The 23,225-nt window shown below is 41.9% G+C and overlaps 1 protein-coding gene and 1 pseudogene across 1 annotated transcript in view; both read right to left on the bottom strand.

Annotated features, from left to right (window-relative positions):
• Positions 1–1,250: 1,250 nt before the first annotated feature.
• LOC116885084 lies at positions 1,251–1,350 on the bottom strand (annotated as a pseudogene).
• A 17,237-nt stretch (positions 1,351–18,587) lies between these two features.
• The window catches only part of Rbm27 (RNA binding motif protein 27), a 62,833-nt gene continuing 58,195 nt past the window's right edge, over positions 18,588–23,225 (bottom strand). Inside the window, exons 20-21 of the mRNA XM_032885380.1 lie at positions 22,959–23,069; positions 18,588–21,719 (exon numbers count right to left, since the gene is read on the bottom strand). Coding sequence (XP_032741271.1) covers positions 21,636–21,719; positions 22,959–23,069 — 195 coding nt within the window. The 3' untranslated portion in view covers positions 18,588–21,635. The remainder of the gene's footprint in view (positions 21,720–22,958; positions 23,070–23,225) is intronic.

The following is a 23,225-nucleotide window of genomic DNA, read 5'->3' as shown; positions in this document are numbered from 1 at the left end:
AAAAGTGGGCTTTTTTCCCTAGTCACGAAAATACAAACATGCTATTGATACAGGTACAAGAAGGAAAAACATTTTTTTTTCTTTAAAAGCCAGGCACTTGAGAGTCAGAGGCTGAATGGTCAGAAATTTAAGGTCATCCTCAGCTACATAAAATCAAGGACACAAGCAAAACCATAAATAAATAATAAATAAATAAAATTTACGTTAAAGAGAGAGTTTTCTGGAAATAAACTTTATAAAGTCATCTTTCTTTAAAAGTCCACTGATGCAGTGAGGTGACTGAATGGAGAGTGGATAACACTGCTTCCTTTCAGACCTGAGAACCCGACTTTGTTCTCTGAGACTCAGACAGTAGAAGGCGTCCGACTTCCCTGCACCTGCTGTGACACACACAACGGCACCTGAACTTGTGTGTGCGGGCAGGTGTACACACTCCTAAATAAATACAATGTGATAAAATTGTAAATCAGTTTGTATAACTTTCAAACACTTCTATTTATCTGCACTCCCTGGTTCCCTGAGTCAATCTCTGTGCTCTTCATCAGAATGTGTTTTCTGTAAAATGGACATCATCATATGTAGCTTAAGGATTATTTTAAACTAAATGGAGCATCTTTCTAAAAAGCATTCTTGGCAGCCATCGTTTAACATGTTCTAGACGGCTGTTTGGTGGTGACAGTAAGAGTCTAGACAAGTGGGGTCTGTTCGGTTGTGTCATCCTGTAGGGGTTGAATTGCTCCTGTTCTAGAATCTGTTAAACTGACCTGCTATTGCTGGCCTGGTCTTTCTGACACTAACATTTCACAGTAATACTTGGCATTGTTAACTGGGAAGAAAACTCCAGAAGCCAGCATAATAGCATGCCCCACCCATAACCCCAGGTAGCCTCTCTCTGCTACAAAGTTTCCATTACCCAGAATTTCAGCACAGGCTGCTGGGCTCATTCTCAGGTTAAATCAAAGGACCAACTTCTGCAGAACAAACCCACTAGTTTTGGGGGTTGTTTTTCAACTTCCCACAGTTTACTTTCAGTGGGCAAAGCATAGCCCAGCTTAGAGTGAGGTTCAAGTTTCCCAAGGTTCTTGAAAGACCAAAAATACCACGTTGTGCCTACCAGGGGATGGGGTAGAAGGGTAAAGTCTGTCAGTTGAGAGCACCAGAAGCAAACAAACACCGACGTGCACTTTGTTTTCTTTTTCTTCCTTTCTTTCTTTCTTCCTTTCTTTCTTTCTTTCTTTCTTTCTTTCTTTTTTAATATGGAACGCTTCAGGAATTTGTCATCCTTGCGCAGGGGCCATGCTAATCTCTGTGTCGTTCCAATTTTAGTTTATGTGCTGCCAAAGCAAGCACCTATGTGTACTTCTTATTCCTGGAGAACGCTGCTCACTGGGCTAGTGCCTCAGGAAGCAAGTATTTCACTGGGCTGTTTGCCTCGGAACCTGTGCTTTCATTAGCTGGAACACTCAGTTACATGAGACATACTTAAACTAATGGAAGGACTCACAATTGGCAAGGACAAAGGCCTGCAGTAGGAGGACCATCTCAGAGGAGGTCCTTTGCAGGCAAGGAGGAGGGCGGGGCTTAGTGAGTCAGGAGGACGTCCGGGGCTGGGAGTGAGTCTTGGGTTTGGGATCTGTTTGATTAATAGGAAGGCTAACATGATGAGTGTGGTGACTGTGACCCCATCTCTCAGAAAACTGGGACAGGAAGATCACTGGCCTATGTAGCAAAACCCTGTCTCAAAATTCAAATAAAAAAAAAAAATAGCCAGGCAGTGGTGGCCCATGCCTTTAATCCCAGCACTCAGTGGGCAGAGGGAGGAGGATCTCAGAGTTGGAGTACAGCCTGGTCTACAGAGTGTGGTCCAGGATAGTCTAGGCTATACAGAGAAAGCTTGTCTCAAAGAAAGAAAAAAGAAAAAAAGAAAATAAAAAATAAATTAAACTTAAAAAAAAAAAAAAGGGAAACATTGTCAAAGAGATGCCTTGTGATAAAAGGACCTTAGAAAACCAAAGTCATGTGTTGCCAGGCAGTGACATGGGTTTGTTCTTCCCGTCACTAATGGACTCAGACACCACAAATTTTCCTCAAAAGTAAATGGCCTGTTTTCAAAATAGGTGGAGTCCCCATCTTTATATCTCCCTTTAATTCAAGAAATATATCTAATTCTATTCTAACAAGAGTCAGCCTCAGAAGAAATTAATCAAGAGCAGGCATTAATTATTTACACTTTAAAACAGAAGGTCTGCTAATGTTTCCACTAATCACCCAAGCTAAGCAGATGTGTCTTCATAAAGAATACAATGTGGATAAAAGAGGCACAAACAGGAAAAATGCACACATGTGGCAATGACAGGAAACACAGCAAAGGTGTCGCTGTACCCAGGACACTGTTTAAACTATAAGGCACAATCAAATAGTTCTCATGTTTTTCACTATAATATTATATTAAGGCAATATTGATAAGATACTCCTACAATATCACTTAGAAGGCTGAAGTAGGAGGATTTCAGGTTCAAGGCTAACCTGAGCTATATATGGAAACACCACGTCAAAGGCTCATCAGCTAAAGGGGCTTGCCGCTGAGCCTGAGGGCCTGAGTTTGATCCCTCAGACTCTTGAGCTATCCGCTTGTCTCTGATGCACCCAAACACACACAAAGTTGATTAAACAAACAAACAAATAGCCTACTTCAATAATTTGTACATGTATAAATAATAAAATTAGAGGGAGAATTTATGAAAGCTAAAACTAACGGTAAGAGATGAAAACAATTAGATTCCTCTTTTTGACGGCATTTAGAAAGCATCCAGTTTGAGAACCATCAGAAAGCGGCCTTCTACTTTCCACAGGTGTTAAATGTACGGTGACGTTGAAGATTTTAAAATTATTTCATGCAAATCCAAAATGATCTAAACCTTCACTTTTGCCCTCCCAAATTTTGACTTTTTATTTATTTATTTATTTTAGTTATAGAAATGACATGAGTCAGTTCATGTAATAGGCAGGAGTAGAGGCTGTCACTTTTTAGAACTCAGCTCTCTGGGTCTGTCCCCAACTCTGCTGCTTGCTAACTATGGGATGTCACCACTCCTCAATTTCATTGGCAATGTGGGCTTATAGGAGTAGCTACCTCGAAGCATCACAAAATGAGTTCTTAGGGTATCCCAATTGGGGGGACTTGTTGTAGGGAGTGAGTAAAGTCCTCAGTGAATGTGTGTTGGTGGCCATATCAAAGACACCAGTGCTGCAACCCCATGAGAGGGGCAAAGCCTTCTCCAGGTAAAGATCACAGGCCTGTGTGCAGAAAACATCCACAGTAACTTTCCTCATGCTTATAGCCTGAAGATTGCTCTCCTTCCTACAAGACTGCCCTCCCAACGTAGCCAAACGTGATCCTCCATCAGCTGTCTATAATAGTCCCGCTTCCTTGTTTACCTGTCTGTAATAGCCCTGCCTCCTTGTTTACCTGTATGTAATAGCCCCACCTTCTTATTCTACTGTATGTAATAAACACACTGAACTTTCAGAGTGCTGCACCTTCTCTGTAAGAGAGCGTTCTGTACGAGTGTCTGTGTGTTAGCCATTTCTTTATTACCTCATTACTCTTGAGTCTGAGTTCTGGGACCCAAGCAGTGCAGAGTCAGTGTACTACAAAGCCAGTACTTCTGTGGTCAGCTAGTAGAATAGCACTGAGCATTTGACACAGACTCACTGTGTAGCTTTCTTGGTGGATGACAGTGACAGCCCCCCCCCTTCCTCTTCACTCTTTTTTTTTTTTTTTTTTTTTTTGGTTCTTTTTTTTTTCGAGCTGGGGACCGAACCCAGGGCCTTGCCTTCCTAGGCAAGCGCTCTACCACTGAGCTAAATCCCCAACCCCCTCTTCACTCTTGGTCCCAGTCATGATGCTTGTCCCAGTCCTGGGTGGAGCACAGTGTCCTTTCGTGTTCCAGGAAGGTTTGTAGGTTGGTTGTCATCAGCATGGAGACCAGACCAGGGCTCTACAGGGTCTAACTTTTTCCTTTTTTTTTTTTTTTTTTTGCTCTCGCCCCTCATTAGAGACTGGGATTAGATCCCTCTCACTGGCTGACACTTAGATCTTAAGATGCCCCATCAAAGGCCTAATCAGGTCTGCCCCTGCTTAGCTGCCTAGATCAGGCACGTTCAGGGGATATGACTTTATTTGGGGTCATTGATTTTACATCTGCACATAGAACAGTGATCCAAAACTATCTAGTAGCCAATTATGTGTACAGAGAAACATGGGCAGTCCTGTCTGTCATCTTCCTCACTCCCCTTGGATGACTGGTATCTGGGGTGCATTGGTGCTATGTGGAACTATTGGAACACATGAGAGGAGGTTTATCCCTATGCAAACAATGCACCATTTTTAACAGGGGCCTCAGAGCATCCAGAAGTTTGGTGGCTCCAGAAATTAGTTTCCATGGATTCTATAGGTTGGCTAAACATTTGCTCTCCAACCTAAGCTCTTACCATCTTTGCAACTGTGTTTATTATATCAATATTTTTATTTCCTTATAGAAATCAAGTGTCACATTTAACCCTGGCCTGTTCTTCTACACACAGTTATGTCAAGACTTATAGGCATGAGTACCTGCCTGTGGTACATGAGTGGTTACTCACAAATTTTTTCCCATATAACTTTTCTCCATTTTATACCCCCATCAAGAAATACAGAAAGAAGCCCTATGCTGTAGGATCAGAGGAGAAATGTTTCTCTTCCATCACAGTTACGCTGACTGAGAAACTGGTCTTCAAACTGACTTGGTTGGAGACCTCACACTGATACGTTCCAGCATCCTCCCTCCCCGCTGAGTTGGCACTTAGTTGGGGACAGTGTCATCCTCTGTGAGCTGCAAGATCTGCTTATTGAAGGGCGAACAGATTCCAGTGTTGTCTGAGAAGCAGGTAAGGACCCTGGAGCTCTGTGCTCCAACCGAAGTGTCACTGATTTGCATGAAGGGCCTTATCACAGGCTTGTACACGTAGAGGTACATGGCTGTTGATACAATTTCTGCATGCCTATTTAAGGTCCGTAGGGTATAGAATCCTCTGTCCTTCTGGGTAATATTGTGTATCTACAAGGACCCGTTGATGTGCAATATCTCTCTCCCGTGTGTACAGCCCCCTGTACAGGCCCTGTCACATTTACATTAGTGTTCAGCACATAGAGTGCAAGTCTGGGACTCCTATTCGTCACTCCTCTGAACCAGGCAAAGGCTACAAGAGTCTCTGGCCGATTGTGGACAAAGAGGACATTCTCTCCTTCAGCCACTTGGGGTGGACCTGGTTCAGTGCAGATCTCATCTCAGCAGTGGTGGGCAGGAGCCAGCAGGTTAAAACAGGCTGGGGCTTCCTTTGAGAATCCAAGACTAAGTGCAGGTAGGTGAGAGGCTGCATGGCAGGAGAAGCTGAGGTTTGACCTTGGATGAGAATGACTGTCTGAGGGGACTATCTGCAAGACAGCTGAGCCATGGTCTGTTGTCCAACTCCCCGACAATGGTCAGCAGCAGCTGTGAATGGAAGTCCGAGGATCTAGCAGTTGCTCAGTCCCACAAGGCAAGCGTGATATGATTCATATACAAAATGTCACAATAAATGTGTGCTCACCCCTTGATGGGAACGCTACCTGTATCCTGCCTGCTAAATGACACATCATTGATATGTCCTAGTGTCTTTCATAATATGGACACTTAGGGGAGGTCCAATGTGTATGTATGTATAGATGCATAGAGAGGGGCAGGAAAGAGGGAGAAGGAGAGAGGAGAGAAGGAGTAGGGGAGGAGGAAGAGGGAGGAAGGGATTGAGAAATGGGCATGGGAGGGGGGCTTATCCAGGACAACTGCTTGAGAATCCTCAGTGCTGGGACTACGGCTAGTGGTTTCAGATGCTGTCTGGGCCCATTTGGTATACAGTTAGCTCCAGGAGCGTCTGCTCAAAGGTAGTAAGTTTGCATCCTGTGTCACTGAATATTTGATCTAAAGAATGCCATTAATGAACAACCCTCTGCCATACATGAGGGTAGATCTGAGGTTCCCCTCCAGAGAACTCACTCTCTGCTTGGATTTTCTAATGCTTTCTTGCAGGGGGTGACAGGAAGCCGTGACTCTGGTGCATAAACCTGTGTGCTGGCTCAGGACTCTTGTGGTGGGTGCCATCCATGGGCTGTTTTAGAGAGTTGTTAAACTATTCCCGGCTTACCTGAGGGAAAGGGGGTGGGGGAGTGGTAGGCTCAGGAGCTGGTCATGGTGATGTGCCCATGATTATGCCAGCCACACCGAGTGGGGCAGGCACAGACTTCCAGCATGTTCTTCCATGGACAGTAAGGACTGTCTTCTTTCCATCGAGGACGGCCCCCAGCAGGAGCCCACCCTCTCTCTGTAATCAGCTTCAGTCAAGGGCCTGAAAACTGGTAAACGAAACGGAGCACGCACCACACAATAGATTCCTTCAGGATCCAGCTACCCTCTGCTTTCTGTCTACCCCGTGTACAAACCCTTCCACATCAATGGACCCTGGAGCAGCTGCCAGGCTGCGAAATTAAAATAGGGATGCCCTGAAGAAAAGAGAGGCTGTTACCTAAAACCAGGTAGCCTATGAGCTCAGGTGTCCAAAATCTGGAGAAATCACCGAGGTCTGAGGAAAGCCTTACCTGTGCTGACAGCAGCCAGTTGGAGCAGCAGAGCTTTGGGTTGCTACGGTGTCGCATTAGACCCCTTAGCCAGGAAAGCCATGCAACGGTACCATTTTCTGTGCACAGAGTGACTAAGTTCAGAGATGCTCAGCTATATAGAAGGCGAAACTGTGTCCAGTTCCCTCCACCTGTGAGGGTTTCGCTCCTATTTCCAGGAAATGCTTAGTACCCCCACACACTACCTGTAAAAGCATGCACTTTCACTCTTTATAAGTCATTAAAACAAATGACACCAATAAAGAGTTGTTTTGATTGCCACCCAAGATGGTGACGTCGTCTATGGACGGGGTGGCACAGCAGCAGCGCTGGAGTTTGCCTGAGCAACATATTCGGAATCGTGACCCCCAGACTACTTCTCTCGTCCTTGATCCTCATACACTTCTGCTCTGGTATTTTGACTCTGAGGCAGACTTCATCACCTCTAAAAAGCACTATCTAGAACGGCATCTGTTACTGAAACATTGACAGGCAGTCTTAAGGTATTCCACCCGAGAGTGGAAGAAAGGGAGAAAATTAAACAGCTATCCCAGAATTCCTCTGTGTTTCTCAGCCTTGTCAAACTTCTGATTGCTTGGAAGGAGATAATTCTCATTTAAAAGAAAGGTGAGCTGCAGATTATTTAAAATCAACACGTATGTGGTGGGGTGGGGGTGACAAGGATATGTCTGTCCTCTCTGCTCATCATGGGATTTACTGCAGTTCTGAAACATGTGGCGGGGACACTTGTTCCTGATGCAGGGCAGTGGTGGTAAGAGCTTATAACTGTCCAGTGAACTCTCACCCAGTCTGTGACCCCACAGCAGAAAATGCTGTAACAACTTGAAAGTCATGAGGTTTGCAGCCTGCAGAAGTACTACGTCTGTCACAAAGTGGTTCACCTTTTTCTTCAGGGATGAACACTTTGGGCTGCACACCGTGAGTGCCCTGTGGAGGCCACAGGTTACTGCTCATTACTGGTGGGATAAGGCCTTTCCTGTACTCCAGACCTAGTCCCGATGTTCATTTTCCAAAATGTCACACCTGCTATTTATTCTGTTTTGATTTTACATCCGAGGCACGGCCTCTGCCCCAGCTGCTTGCTGGGTAGGCTATTCAGTTAATCACTCCAACAGACAGAAAGATAACATGGAAAACAGGATTTCCCAGTGAATGAAGCACGCACCTGAGGAGTCATGCTGTCACAACCTCCTTATCTTCCTAAAGGAAATCCTTTGCTACAGGAAATGAGTTTAAAAAAAAAAAAAAAAGACTTAGAGTCGCATATAGAAGTAATGTCTTAAGGACACGCAGGGATAGAAGCCAGATCATGGAAGCAAACATCTCTTTAGTCACTGCAGCTGTGTGGTATATCGATAGTGACGAGAAAGGGAAGCAGGCAGGGTGAAGCTTCCATTCAGGACACAATGTGTAGTTTATTTTCCACCGGTGGGCATCAGAGGACATCTGGTGTGGTTCCTTAGGCCCGATTTTGTTTTTTTGTGAGACCTGGGTCTCATCGATTAGGCTAAGCTAGCTGATCTCAGAGACCCGGGGATCCACCTTTCTGTGTTCCCAGAGAGGAGATTATATGCACGCACCACCACTCCCAGCTCACTTTTACCTGGGTTTTGGGGATCAAAATCAGGTCCCCATGCTCATAAGGCAAGCACCTTCTCAACTGAACTGAGTCATCCATACTTTTCTTAGCTTGATTACCTTCCACAGATTCGTGAATAATTTTACTAAAGCTGTGAAATAGCCAAAGCACCGATTTGCTTTGTAAAGTCTACTCATTTATTTTATGTGTGTTTTGCCTGCATATGTATCTGCATTGTGCGTGCCCGGTACACAAGGAGTGCGGCATGGAAGAGGACATTAGATACCCTCAGAGGAGTCATAGACAGTTGTGAACCAGGAAGTGAACTCAGAGAGAAGCCAGTGTTAGCTACTGATCTTCCCCATATATCTGAGTGTGTGGTGTATATGTCGTGCACGTGAATTCGCCTGTACATGCACATGCAGAGGTCATAGGTTAAGACTGGGTGTCTTCCTCTATGTTTTCTCTATGTTTTTCTACCTTATTTGAGATAGGTTTCTCACTGAACCTGGAGCCCTCTGTTTACGTTAGACTGGCTGCTAAGCCTCTGGCATCCAAGATCTGCCTCTCTCTTGACTCCTCTCTCCCTGGAATGTTGGGGATAGAGGCTGATACCTCCCTTGGCCAGTTTTTTATGTGGGTGCTGGGGATCTGAGCTCCAGGTCCTCCTGCTTCCACTGCAAGTGCTTTACCCACTGAGACATCTCCCCAGTAGTTCCTCCTGGCTAGCTTGCTCTTGTACGCTTTCCTGCATTGTATTCAGAAACAGTCCATGGGTGACTTGTGTGTCTATTTCGTAGACTTTGTACTATCTGTTCAGCAGCTATTCTAGTGTTCCCCCAAACAGATCCACTTCCAATGAAAACAGGCTAATGAACTTTTTCATTTCAGTTGTCTTCCTCTGGTCACACCCCAAAACACAATTCACTGGCTTTTTGCACACAAATATATACACCTTTAAGAATAGCTTAGGCAAGAACCTGGGAATAGAGCTCTGAGGTAGAGCCCTAGCCTAGATTCAGTCTCCCCACAGCAAAACAAAGAACTGCTTTTAAGGCCAAGGAAAAACATAACCTACATGACTGAGAGGTTGACAGATGGATTTATCAGGAGCAGGTCCTGGGGACACACAGTGGAGCAGAGTAGGGGTCTCTGATCAGGGCTCTGGGGTGGGAAATATCAGGCTGTTAGAAAGGATGAGGAAAACTAGCAAAGGGGGACCGTAGTAAGGGGAGGAAAGACCCTACGGCTCGGAAGACTGCCCAAACATGCTGGATTTGCCTTACTTTGTGGCTACAGGTAATGTGTACTTCTAGTGGATGAGATCTAAGTGGAAATTCAACAACCGATAAGGAGCTCATCCATGGATGTCTATTAATTCCCATGACACCTTTAGAAAGAGTCACATGTAGTGACAATTTTGGCACTTTGATATCTTTCAAAAACACAGAAATATTATAAGAATATGGTTTTATTTTATTCCTACATGTGGTATGGGGCTGCTTTGAACTGTCAGTAGCTGACTATGGTTTGCCTTGTGATCTAGCAGGGGAGGCAGATAGTTTCTACACTTGTATGACATTCACGTTCTGGGGACTTTTCAGGGGGTGTATAGATGTGAGGGGCCCTAGGAGGCAGGGCGGGTTGTTGGTTGGTTGTGTTGGTCAAGGTTTGTTAAGTAGTTGTGAGAAAAGAAGAAATTAGATCTCCTGATGGTGAAGATCAAACTAGCTCCGAGGAGCTTGACTGAGCAGGAAGTAGTCTAATGATCATGTCACCACCTCTCTCCTCCACCCCTTTTTCTCTCCTGTCTAGTGCTAGGGGGTTGAAAGGGAAGGAAAAGGGCAAAGAAGGGTGGAAGAAAGAACCCACAAAGTAGCAAAAGACAGCTACAGTCACAAGTTAGGCACAAAGTCTTGTCTTTCTCCAAGGTCACTAACACTCTCTAGCTGATGCTATCGGTTTAACGACAGTGGTAGGAAATTCGATTACAGTTGAAAATAACTTCATTTGGATAATATGATGAAGCTTGGATCTGCTCACAGCAATGCCGTTTCCCCGAGTATTTTCAGTGATATCAATTTACTCAATGCTCACTACAATCTGGTGAATGATTAACAGCTACTAATATTAAAATGCTCATCATAACACATTAGAGTACAGGGATCAGATCAGATTTGAGCTGGATCTGACCTCAAAGCGTCTAATTTCCGTGGTCCCAGGAAATACTGTCGAGAGGGGAGCAATGAAGCAGTCCTGCCCAGCTGCAACACCTATGAACATTAGCAATTACAGCAAGCAAGAGATGCATAAAGTGGCACTAGTGTGTCAGGGCAACCGACAGCTGTTTGACTGGATTTAAGGTCCGTCCATTCAACAGGAGGGGAATCATGCTTTGAACTGGAAACCTCGGCCAGCTTCCTGGGGGCTGCTACAGTCATGAACCCTAGAAAAGAATCTACTGCCTCTTCGCTGGCCCAGCAGAAATCCTTACTACATACTAAATCTTAGCCTTACCCCATAGGCAATAAGTGTAACCACCCCTTCCCCCACATGCCCCATCAAAGAAGCCTCTCTTTATAGAAAACAGAGACAATCACAGGAACTCATAACTAGATAAAATGCAGAGATCCACAATAGGGAACCCAGTCTCAATGGCTATATCTACATCTATGACCCAGGACATCATGGCGGAGAGGGCAGAACAATTCAGTCAGAATACCAGGAGGTCCCCAGTGAGATGGCCTCTCCTAGAAATGGTTGCATAAACAAGACTGGAATAATGGTGGTATCAAGTAGACACGCTAACATGGAAGGGGGAATTTTATGGCTCCCACCCCTACACAGAGAACTATAGGCAATTAATGACTTTTGGGCAAATCACCCTCTCCCAGGGATGAGCCCCCTTATTAGCATCTTGAAAGCAAAAACAAACTCAGCAGGCTGTATTCATATATATTTGTGTATATACATACATACGAACGGACATATGTATGCTACATACATACGAACAGACATATGTATGCGTATATGTAACAATCAAACGGAAGCTAGCACCTTGAGAGAGGAGGGACATCAGAATAGATTTGATGGAGGGTAGCTGGAAGGGACCAGAGGAAGGGAAGGGGAATGGTAAAATTCCATTTTAATTTTTAAAAAGTAAAAAACGTAAATATTCTAATAAAAAATTAACTTAAAAACTACCCATCTTGCCCGAGTAAACAGAGGCACTAGCCACAGCCCTCATTTGACAGTAGACAGAAAGTGGTTTCCACTGTTTGTTCCGCTGTGAGGCTCTGAGCTATACAACCTCTCTATTCTGTTGTTTTCCCTTAAAGCAAAAAAAAAAAAAACCAAAACAAAAAAAAACACTAGTGTGTCTCATAGAGTTGTTGAAAGCATTACAGGTGTTTGAGAAGTGTCTGGCCGAGTGAGTCACATAAGTTATGTAATAATAAAATAACTTTGACCACCAGGCTGGGGAGCTATTGACAATTCAACAGCCAGGAAGTGCCTTAAGTTGTGGGTGACAAGCTGCCTGGCCTTGGTCTGTGGACTCTCAGAGTGCTGCTTACCACTACTCTGAGAGAGAGAATACTGACATTAAAAGTACTGTGATTATGACTACTACTACTACTACTACTACTACTACTACTACTCTACACACACACACACACACACACACACACACACACACAAATGGTGCATACTTCAAGAAGCAAAAATCACAATAACTGCAACAAAGTCTCCTGATAAAATAATATAGCTTTTACAACAATCTACTCTTAGAGTCATTAACATTGACTGTTGGAATGAGCTTGCGCTGAGTAAATGGGAGAGATGGATGGGTTGCTCTTTATTAGCTCCTGGGTCTTCATTGAGTTACTCAACAATTACCAAAGGGATTGTTCAAAAATGCTCCAAGTTCTCATCTGTTTCCTTAATGTTACTTTTGCCACACGTTTGCCCGGCCCTGTCCCACCCCATCCCTCCCAGTCCCAACCCCTCCTCTCTATGCTGCTGGGCATCAATGGTACTAGGTAATAATGAACACACGCCAAGCTCATTATGCTTTCTTCTTATTTCAAACATGCAGATTTCCTCTGGATTCTCAGGAGTGTGTGTAAGTGAGGAGAAGAACCACCAGAACTTACCATAACCATTTCTGCCACTTCTGATGCTAGAGAGGACGGTGAGACCTCAAAGGTGAAGACATTCCTCTGGTCATAAAACACAAGACTATGCAATGGTTTCTACACTGCTGTTTTCCATGCACGCATGCCCAAATATTCCAGGTAGATCCCCCCCTCATTGATGCAGCCACTTCTGAGTTTGACTCCTAAAAAGCCTTCCAAAAATATCAACACAAAAGTTTTTCATAAAAAATGTCCCTATATTAGCCTTCTTAAGTAAACTTTAATAACTTACTTCGATGTTTAAGATGTTTCCTTCATTTTGTCTGATTTAGCTATAGTATTTACTTCAAAGCATAAAGCGGAGTGAATTAAACTTCTTTGACACGCATGGGGCTTTAAGAGACCACACACCATTCTGAGTGATTCCAAATAATTTTCACATGAATGGCTAAACTGGGGGAATGTGTAATTTATGAGGACTTGAGTAAATCAAAGAGACAAAGTGTTTTAAAGTCATTGGTAGAAAAAATTTAAATAGAAATATTACAATTAAGAAATTAAAATTTAAATCAAAATATTACAACTAAGAAATTAAGTCTTATGTGTGAAGTCCTCCCCAAATTTCACGTCTGAGCAGAGCTGCTGAGAGCTCTGTAGTAAGACTTGTGCTTTTAGCACTTACTTAACCACAGAAATATTTTCTAAAACACGACATAATTGATTTTACTTTTAGGAAAAATTCCTCTTGTGAATTGTGTACTGTTAGAAGTGCCATATTAGTCTCCTTTGTCTCAGCGACTTCTCCAACAGTGTCACACTGGAAATGCTCCCTGTGCCCACAAAATTTACCAAGCTTAGGGTCTGGGAGATGGCTCAAATGATGACGTGCTTGAGCATGAGGACCCGAGTCTAGGTCCCTGACACACTCCTTAAAGGCACTACCTGTAATTCCAGCACAAGGGAATTAAAGGAAGGGCGGTCCCTGGGGCTTGCAGGTAGCTGGTCTTGCCCAGTGAGTGAGCTCCAGTTTCAATGGAAGATCCTGTCTTGAAAAGTGATGGGACAGAATACAGGAAGACACCTGTCATCCAAAATGGGCTGGGATGGGTACAAGGCAATGTCTGCCATCTACTTCTGGCAGCCACATGCACATACACGTGTATGTACTCACAAACAATAATATACACAAACATGACAAACACACAAACAACACACACACACACACACACACACACACACACACACACACACACACCTAAAGAAAAATACTTCCACTGGACTTTCTCTCCCTCAAGGTTGACTCCATCTTTTCTTCTTTCTTTCAGTAGATAATTATACCATGAAATTACAACTCAGTAAACATTTTTTTTAGGGGACAGAAATAGGGAAAAGTAGAACTCCTCAAGAATTTAAAACAGTACCACTAAAATAAAGAAGCCAAGCATGTAAAAGGCGAATAATTATAAATTAGAAACAGAACCATGGTGTGACTATTGGTTTCATTCAATAAGATTGTTCTTTTAAAAAATATTGGTATAAGCATAATTATAAATGAACACTGCTATTCTCAGCATTTTCTGTCCAGAAAACTCAGTATAACATATGAAGGCGACATTAAAGCATGACAACTAGTTTATGTAGAACCTGATTTTCTAAATGCCAAGGTTAAAAGAAGGCACCAGGAATATTGAAAAACACCAAGAAGCAATGCAGAAACACTGTGAGATTATCATAACTCAGTTTGCTACAGGAAAAATATTAAGATAAGAATGAAAATAAAATAAGCAGGTTATGATATAGCCAAATTATTGCAAAATGTATCACATTGCCTGGCTGTACACTGCGGAGGTCACAGAAAGCGATTACTTTAAACTGTTTCTCCACGAATTAGCATGAATAACACTGCTTTCCCTGGTTTCAAATATGCTATCTAAAAGTGTGGTGGCGTTCCCTGGGGAAACTCGGCTCCAGTCTGAGGCAGATGAGACAGGAGCCGGGATGACAGTATTTGACAGACACTAATAATAAAGACCAGCGACATCCCGCAGACTTGCAGCTTCCCACTCTGTTGGAAGCAACAGAGAACAAAGGTGAAGGCCATGGGCTCTGGAGACAGACCTGTGTTCAAATCCCCGTCCCAGCACTATAGGCCGTGTGACCTGGGTGAAGTCTCTTGTTCCTTTCCCAAGTGGAATTTCCAAAGCTAAACAAGGATTTAAGTGCTCTGCACCTCCCTCAACAGTTGTGAGCACAGAAAGCAGACGACTACAATGCCCTGAGTCAATCTGCATCCAAAACTTGTCATCTGAAAAGTTTTAAAATAACTGAAAATATTGGCATGGTTATCATGACAACATAAGGAAGTGAGGTCTGATTGCCTGTGGAAGCTGACTGGCTCATGGATAAGAAGTTTAAAAACAAGAGTTAAAAAACCATTAGTGGGGGCTGGGGACTTAGCTCAGTGGTAGAGCGCTTACCTAGGAAGCGCAAGGCCCTGGGTTCGGTCCCCAGCTCCGAAAAAAAGAACCAAAAAAAAAAAAAAAAAAAAAACCATTAGTGCCACACAGACCAACGAGCCTGTCTTAGTCAGGGTTTTACTGTTGTGAACAGACACCATGACCAAGGCAACTCTTATAAAGAACAACATTTAATTGGGCAGGCTTGCAGGTTCAGAGGTTCAGTCTATTATCATCAAGGTCGGGAACAGGACAGCATCCAGGCAGGCCTGGTACAGGAGGAGCTGAGAGTTCTACACCTTAATCTGAAGACAGCTAGTAGAAGACAGACTTCCAGGTAATTAGGATAGGGTGTTATAACCACATCTACAGTGACACACCTACTCCAACAAGGCCACACCTCTAAATAGTGTCACTCCCTTGGCCTGGCATACTTTAACCATGACAGAGCCCAATTAAACCTGAGCATAATCTGTGCATGAACTGAAATGTCACCTCCTCTCAATAATCCTGAACCTAATAATCAAAGGGAAAATTTTTAAGTTTTAATGGGCAAAAAGAACTTAAGTAAGAAACAAAGGGAAGACTTAAGATGTTAAAAATGAGAAAAAAAGTAGTTGTTTTTAGCTCTCAGGCATAAAAGCATCTGTTTGAAGAAAAATCACAGGTGACAGCAGTGGGAAGCTTATGCAACTCCTTTCACCTTTTAGGCTAAAGGTCAGCTTTGGACCCCAGAATTTTTTCCAAACAAAATAAGAATGTCATTTAGTATTCAAAATAGCATCAATGATGTCACAGTGAGAAAACTGCAGTTCTGGTGTAACTCGAAAGCTAGCTTCTCAAACTACAACTGGAGAGCTGAACAGCCCACACACACATTCGTGCGGTGTAAACACGTGTGCAGCACAGTAAGTACTGTCTTGTAAACTCATCAGACGTGTGGCTTACATGGGAGAACAGGCCAGGCCGCTGCGAAGGCTGCCACTGTTTCAAGCTTAAATTTTACTCTTTGGAGCCCCCTGCAGGCTCTAACTTAACCACCGAATCCTATGGCAAGTAACTCTAGTTGGGAAGATAGGTAGAGCAGGGACTGCAACTTTATTCAGGACAGCATGTAGTCTACAAACTCAAACAGCCTATGATCATTCTCATTCTTCCCCTTCAAGGAACAAAACTAACATAGCAAAGTTATTTTAATGAAAACCTGAATGTATCAACATCTCCTAGCACTCTGGACGCAAATGAAGAAGTGACAGTATGCTTTATGAGACTCAAGCAAAGTTAAAATGGATTTTTAAAAAACTGACTGAAAAGCGGGAACAGACAAAAACATAGAAGCAATGTTTTATATGCTTATCTTAGACTACCAAAGCAGTTCCATGACCAAAATTTTAAAAATAACCATCAGACACTATTCTGACCTTAACTGCATCTATATCAGGTCACCTGTCTCAGGATGCTGGAATGTTCTGGTTAGCTCAAGGCTGTTTAACAGGTAAAAGGTTACAAGATAGATGATTCTCTGAAACACCATCTTTTGGCCATAACTTCAACTTAGCAGAGGGAAGAGTGATTTGTAGCACATAATAGCAGTGTTAGTCTGAGCCAATGATGGTTAGCTCCTAAAGTTACAAAAAGTGTAGGTCTGTCCTTGCAGTCAATGTGGTACAAATGTGCCGTATTCTGAACCATCTTGGACACACACATGGCCATGTCTACTATTGCTAGTTCTGACAGGTCATATCTGGGGCTCAAAACCTAAAAGAAAAAATTTTTGGCCTTAGTATAATTTACATAAGAATCAGGAAAAAACAAACCAAACCAAGATTCTCTGCTAAGTGTAGCAAGTGTTACTCTTGACACATACAGCAATGTTCAGAATGTCTGCCGCAAGTCCCATATACACGGAATCGTCTATGATCTCTTCCAAACACAAGTCTACATCCAACTCCTTTGCCAGTCACACCAGACACTTCTCTAACTTTCTGAAAAGAATGAAAATAGGATTGACATTTTTCAGTATTTTTTTTAAGTAAAAAATATAAAATGACCATTATTAAAGAAGGCGTAGCCACTTGGACTTATAATAGTGACTTAAAGATTAACAGGGGTCCAAGTAACCGACTTCCTGTCCTATCTCACCATGGAATCCTGGTACTGCCTTTTCCTGCAAACCTGAATTCAGATTTAGCACTAACATGTCTATAAGCCATCTCTTTTGAAGGGTCCTTTTCTTTTTCTCCTATTCTAACTATCCTTTTTACTGCTGGTAGGCATATTATCTTTAGCACTAAAACAAATATAAAATATCATCCTGAGTGAGGTAACCCAATCACAAAGCAAAAACAAAACAAAAAAAAAAAAAACAAAAACCAAAAAAAAAAAAAAAAAACCACATGGTATGCACTCATTGGTAAGTGGATATTAGTCCAAAAGCTCGAATTACCCAAGATATAATCCACAGACCACATGAAGCTCAAGAAGGACAACCAAAGTGCAAATGCTTCAGTCCTTAAAAGGGCGAACAAAGATATTCATAGGAAGAGATACAGAATCAAAGTTTGGAGCAGAGACTGAAGGAACAGCCATTTAGAGCCTACCCCACCTGGGGATCCAGCCCATATACATACAGCCACCAAACCCAGACAATACTGCTGATGCTGAGAAGTGCATGCTGACAGGAGCCTGATATAGCTGTCTCCTGAGAGGCTCTACCAGAGTATGACAGATACAGAGGCGAATGCTCGCAGCAAACCATTGAACCAAGAACGGGGTCCCCATTGGAGGAGTTAAAGGACTGAAGGAGCTGAAGGGGCTTGCAACCCCATAAGAACAATACCAACCAACCAGAGCTCCCAGGGACAAAACCACTACCCAAAGAGTACACATGGACAGACCCATGGCTCCAGCTGCATATGTAGCAGAGGATGGCCTTGTTGGGCACCAATAGGAGGAGAAATCCTTGATCCTGCCAAGGTTGGACCCCTAGTGTAGGGGAATGTCAGGGTGGGGAGGGGAACACTGTCACAGAAGAAGGGAGAGAGGGGATTGGATAGGGGGGTTATGAATGGGAAAGAGAACATTTGAAATGTAAATGAAAAAATATCCAATAAAAAATAACATTGTCAAATTGCTTGTGATTTGTATCTGAGATACAAACATATTCATGACCTTTCAAAAACATGGCTATGAAATAATGTTCACTGGGGGGCTCTTACAAAGGACCCCTGGCACCCACATGGCAGCTAACCTCCAGTTGTTCCAAGGGCTCCCATGCCCTCTGTGACCTCTGTTGGCAATAAACACATGTAGTGCACAGACATACACACAGGAAGAACACCCATACACACAAAATGAAAACAATCAACTTTTTAAAGGTTTGCTTACCAGATGCACTTTCATTCTTTTCTCCAAGTCCCCCTCCTCCCTCCCTCCCTCCCTCCCTCTTTCCCTGAGCTGGGAAGTTTCAGCCTCCCAGCAGCAGGGGTTACAGGCATGTGCTGCCCATGTTCCTCCAGACTGAGAATCTCTGCTCAAGGAGGGATTCTACTCAACACTTACAACAGTGGGTCTGACAGACGCAGCTTCACACTGAGCAAGTTCTCGTGTACATAAAGCATTCACACACATGCACTACTCACTCGGGCTCACACGCAAACTCACACTCATGTTTCTTTCTTTCCAGAACAAGCCAGAATTACAGCTCTTTTAGTGATTGTTATAATTTTTGGAATGGTTCATAACTTTTCCAGATTCTTTTAAATTTGTAATATTTTCATCTTTTTTTTCTCTTTTCCCCCCAATTGTGAACCATTCCATATTGCATCTTTATTGCAAAAGTCAACATGCTTCTTAGAAATTCAGATTGTAATCGATAAAACAAACATTACATATATGAATTTAAATGTATAAACAGTTAGAAATCCAACAATATCTCCTATATACTATTACACAAGTTCACAATCTTGTAAAAACTATAATACAGGCATACTATACATCAAGAGGAAACATCCTTCCTTTTCACATGATTTTTTTTTCTTTGTGAAGTAATGACCCATCACCACGGATCTTTTTCACGGTAAAAGGACTGTTTTCCACTATCTCAGCTGGTGATGACATTTTCCCAATGCTCCAAGAAGAAATTGAGAAAAACTCCGCATTCCTTGGGGTAACCTTTTTAGGCTTGGGCAGAAATCTAGAAACTCTTACTGACTGGTCACACTGGCAGCTCTTACTGCTGATCTGCTACACAGAGTTTACACACTAGGATAGCAGAATTTGTCTCAAATGCTAAATGTTATCTCTATAAATAAAAATGCCAAGAAAACAAGTCATGGTGTGGAATTCACTTTTAAGAAAAATTCTAACAGTTGTGGATTGGTGGATGGGGAGAAAGGGAGAGAGATATATATACACACATACACATGTTCAGCTATTTTATGCTAACCTTAAGCTTTATAACAGTACAATTAATCCCTATTTTCAAATCATGTTTTGAGTTAAACACATTGGAAAAGAATTTTAGTTATTTTTAAGGAATACGGAGGGACCCAAAACCTTAATAAAAAAAAAAAAAGATCTATTTCTTGCATTAGCACCGTTCTCGTTCATCCTCTGCCCCAATAACTAAAAAGCCAAATAAATCCTCAACTCTCTCTATAGTGAGTGCATAAAGATGTCATTTTTAAGGTTAAAAAAAATCATATGAAAAGGAATCTCATTCTGCTCAACTGTCAGTCTACTGAGACTTTTCTTACGGCTTCACTAATTTACTGTCATTTTCAGTCTCCAAATACAAAAATACAACAATTCTTATTGAAATCTATACGCTGGTAGTTTTAGTACACAAAAGAAAAAAACCCAAACAAATTATTTACAAAATTATACAGTTTAAGAAAAAACTTTGTACAAAAAATATATAAATCCTTTGTTCCCTCTATCACGTTTAAATGGTCAGGACTCAAAATATTCACCACAATGAATCTTTCCAAATATATACTGACTGAGCCACAAACATCAAGAAAATTTCATTAGAGACGATGGAGAAGTGAGGAGCAAGATGCTTATTGAAGGTCCCCTGTTCTGCCGTGTTCCTTCTGTGTGGGCTTAGCAGCCTCGGTGTCATGAGAAGCACACGATAGATAACCTGGAGAGGAAGGCCCACCACAGAGGCAAAGCTACACAAACTCTAAAGTGCCCTGGTGTTTGACACGTCAGGACAGTATGAAGAGGGAAAAAGATGATCAGAAGGTGGGATCTAACTCTTTGTCACTGTGTAACTCTAGAGTCCTGATGGTTTTAGGTTCTAAGTGAACTGTTTCTATTTTAAGAAACAGTATTTACCTCAGGGAACAAAACCCTGACACAGTTAGTGATCACCCAGAACCTTCTGAAGCCAACAGGAAGTTTCAAATTTTCACACCACACATATTATAAAACACAGCTGTGTATCCCTTGAACAAGTGACGTCCTATGTACAGTAATCATTTCATTTCCCCAGGGGTCAGTACAGTGTAGTGTTGCTCCTGTGCTTTTCCATCTAACATTCAGAACACAAGGACATAAATTTACACATATATTTTACTTAACAGACACTCTGTACAGTGTACAGTAAAAATGCACACGGTAAAGGAAACTGCCTACTAAAGTGTGTGTATGTTCACGGACAGCAAAATCTATAAAATTATGAAAATATAAGGTCATCTAATCAATGTCAAGTTAGAATCTCATTTATTACTAGCATATCCAGACTCCTAATCCCCACCTCAGCACCTCACCATCATCATTACAATGCAGAAGAGACCGTCAGCCTTTGGGGTAACTGTAACTACACTGAAGCTTTAAAGGGGAGGGAAGCCAGTATCTCTGTGTCCTAAAATTCCGCCTTTATTTTCATCAAAGCATCACTTCTTTACAAAGGTGCTGGTTTAAACCTTTTACTGATGACTGATTCTTGATTGCCCAACTGAATCACTCATTTCAAAAAGTCAGGCTTATTAATCAAAAGGAGTGAAAAAGATACAAGGGAATAAGTAAAAGGGCAAAAGGCAAAATGAGGTTTATTTAAAAGGGTAGGAGGACAACTGAGGCAATGCCCAGCACATTTCAAAACAGAAGCTCCAGGGCAGGTGTGAGCGAGGAGAGGACGCAGCAGAGCTAGCTTTGTGCTCTGCAGCTTCTGGGAACAGAGACGGTGGTTTTGCTGCAGCTTTGCCACACATAAACTCTGAAAAAGACTGACTTATAAAGTGGGTTCTTCCATTGTTTAAAAAAAAAAAAAATTAAATTTACTTTTCTTCCAAGATCATTCTTGAAAGGAAAAGGTATTTAAATTACAAGCATCTCCAACTGTCTGACGACCCATCCATAATAGCTAAGAGTTAAGAGATTCCAGGCGATTTTGACATTTAATGAAATTTTTATCAGCAGATTTATAATCCAAAATAAAATTTCTGAACACCCTGTCTTTACACTGAATCCAGCACCAAGAGCAGAAGCAGATGGTGTGGAGGGTAAGGTTCTAGAGAATCCGGTCACTCCTGTGGGTCTTCACAACTGTGTAAAGTCACGGCCTCTGGTGATTTGATATCACAGACAATTATGAGATGTGTTTGAATAGCAACTTGCTGTCCTTAAACCTACTGTGTTGAAGAGAAAAAAAATTTTTTTTGGCTCATTGACTTCTTTAAATAATTCTAAAAAGTTGTTCTTCTAAACAATATTTCTAAAAATTACACAACTCGCATCAAATTTCATCTTCGCCACGAACGAGACTCATATTCATCTTCATCTTCATCATCATCATCATGCAAAAACAAATCTGAGGTTTCTGTTTCCTAAAGAGAGGAGAATACGCATCTGCTTAGCTGTGCACGAATGCAGAGTAAAATAGTCACATGATAAACAGACTAGCAAAAAACCTAGGTCAGATTTACCTGTGGTTTATTTTCAGGGCAAAACAAACAACAAAGGAACAAAACTACCAACCAACAAACAACCCTAATTTTCACATTTAAACACTTAACTGTGCACTGATCAACCCAGAAACAACAAAATGTTTCTTTGTAATGGGAACACTCAGCACTCTCAATAGTGATCCTGAATCACACAACTCAACACTGCAAACTGTCAGTACAGTGTGGCTAACTCTCCAGAGACTAGAGAATATGCTCCCTGTCTGCCTGTGATTCTGCACTTTTTAACACATTTCTCCTACCCACATCCCAGAATACATCTTACAGACGGATATTACTATTTATCCTGTTTAAAGTAAAAATCATTATTGGAGGTTTCCATTCCAAAATCACCAAGAAAATAAAATGCTAAGTGGAAGTCAGCCATCGTAGCACACGCCTATAATCTTAGCAGTTGGGAAGCAGAGGCAGGAATTTTGTGAATTTGAAAGCTCCCTGGGCCACAGAGTTAAACAAAAAGCAAAGGAACAAAACAAAATATTAAGTGAATGTTTAAAAGGAATTAGTCAGTGTGTGTGTAAACATGTACACATATATATGTACACTGTAAATTATAAAAAAAATAATTAAAACTGACTTTATTCCATTAACAAAAGTGAGGAAAATCAGTAATTTCCCCAACTTTTCCTGGGATATCTATCATTGATTGTGAGGAGTAAATATGCTTGAACATGCTAACTTCTCCCACGATACCAACATTCCACATCTTATACAAAAATCTAAAATTTGACACAAAAAAGAAATATCTACAAATATCGTCAACTTACTTATTGTGACTTACTTTCTTCCTAATTTGGGGACATTTCTGCTTTTGTTATGTAAACTCATCCATATAGTCATAGCATATGCATTAACTAGAAAAACTTGATTCTTTTAAAAGCAAGATTATAGAGTGAGAACTAATTTACATCGTGGGGCTGAATATTCTCTTATTTTCTTATCTTAATTCTCATATTTTAAGAGGCTAATTATTACTTCTAGGCTGGTTTTAGCTAAGTGACTAAAAGAAAAGTGAGACTATTCTACACGCACAGTACTTGACACACAGAGAAACAGAAGGCAGCGCTGTGCCTCGGATCTTACTCTAACAGCTGACTTTACCTCTTCTTTGACTTCTTCTTCCTCAGTCTCAGTAGATATAGACGGTACCTTGGGCTTGTGCCACGATATCTGTAGCCGACGGTCTTTGAATTTAGACGATTGGTTTGTAGCCTAAAGTGCATTTTAGAAGAACACGTAAGTACGCACTCATCTTTACTAAGGATTTCCTCAAACAGTGCTACTCAAAAAGTGACATGGGCTGGAGGAAAAACAATCAGCTGAGGCACACCTATGTTTGGTCCATGTTTTATGGATATGACTGTTGTG

The sequence above is a fragment of the Rattus rattus genome, chromosome 15 (assembly GCF_011064425.1).
Source record: "Rattus rattus isolate New Zealand chromosome 15, Rrattus_CSIRO_v1, whole genome shotgun sequence".
NCBI classification, from domain to species: domain Eukaryota; kingdom Metazoa; phylum Chordata; class Mammalia; order Rodentia; family Muridae; genus Rattus; species Rattus rattus.
The sequence above is the reverse complement of the archived record's forward strand: the minus strand, read 5'-3'. Positions and strand labels throughout refer to the sequence as shown.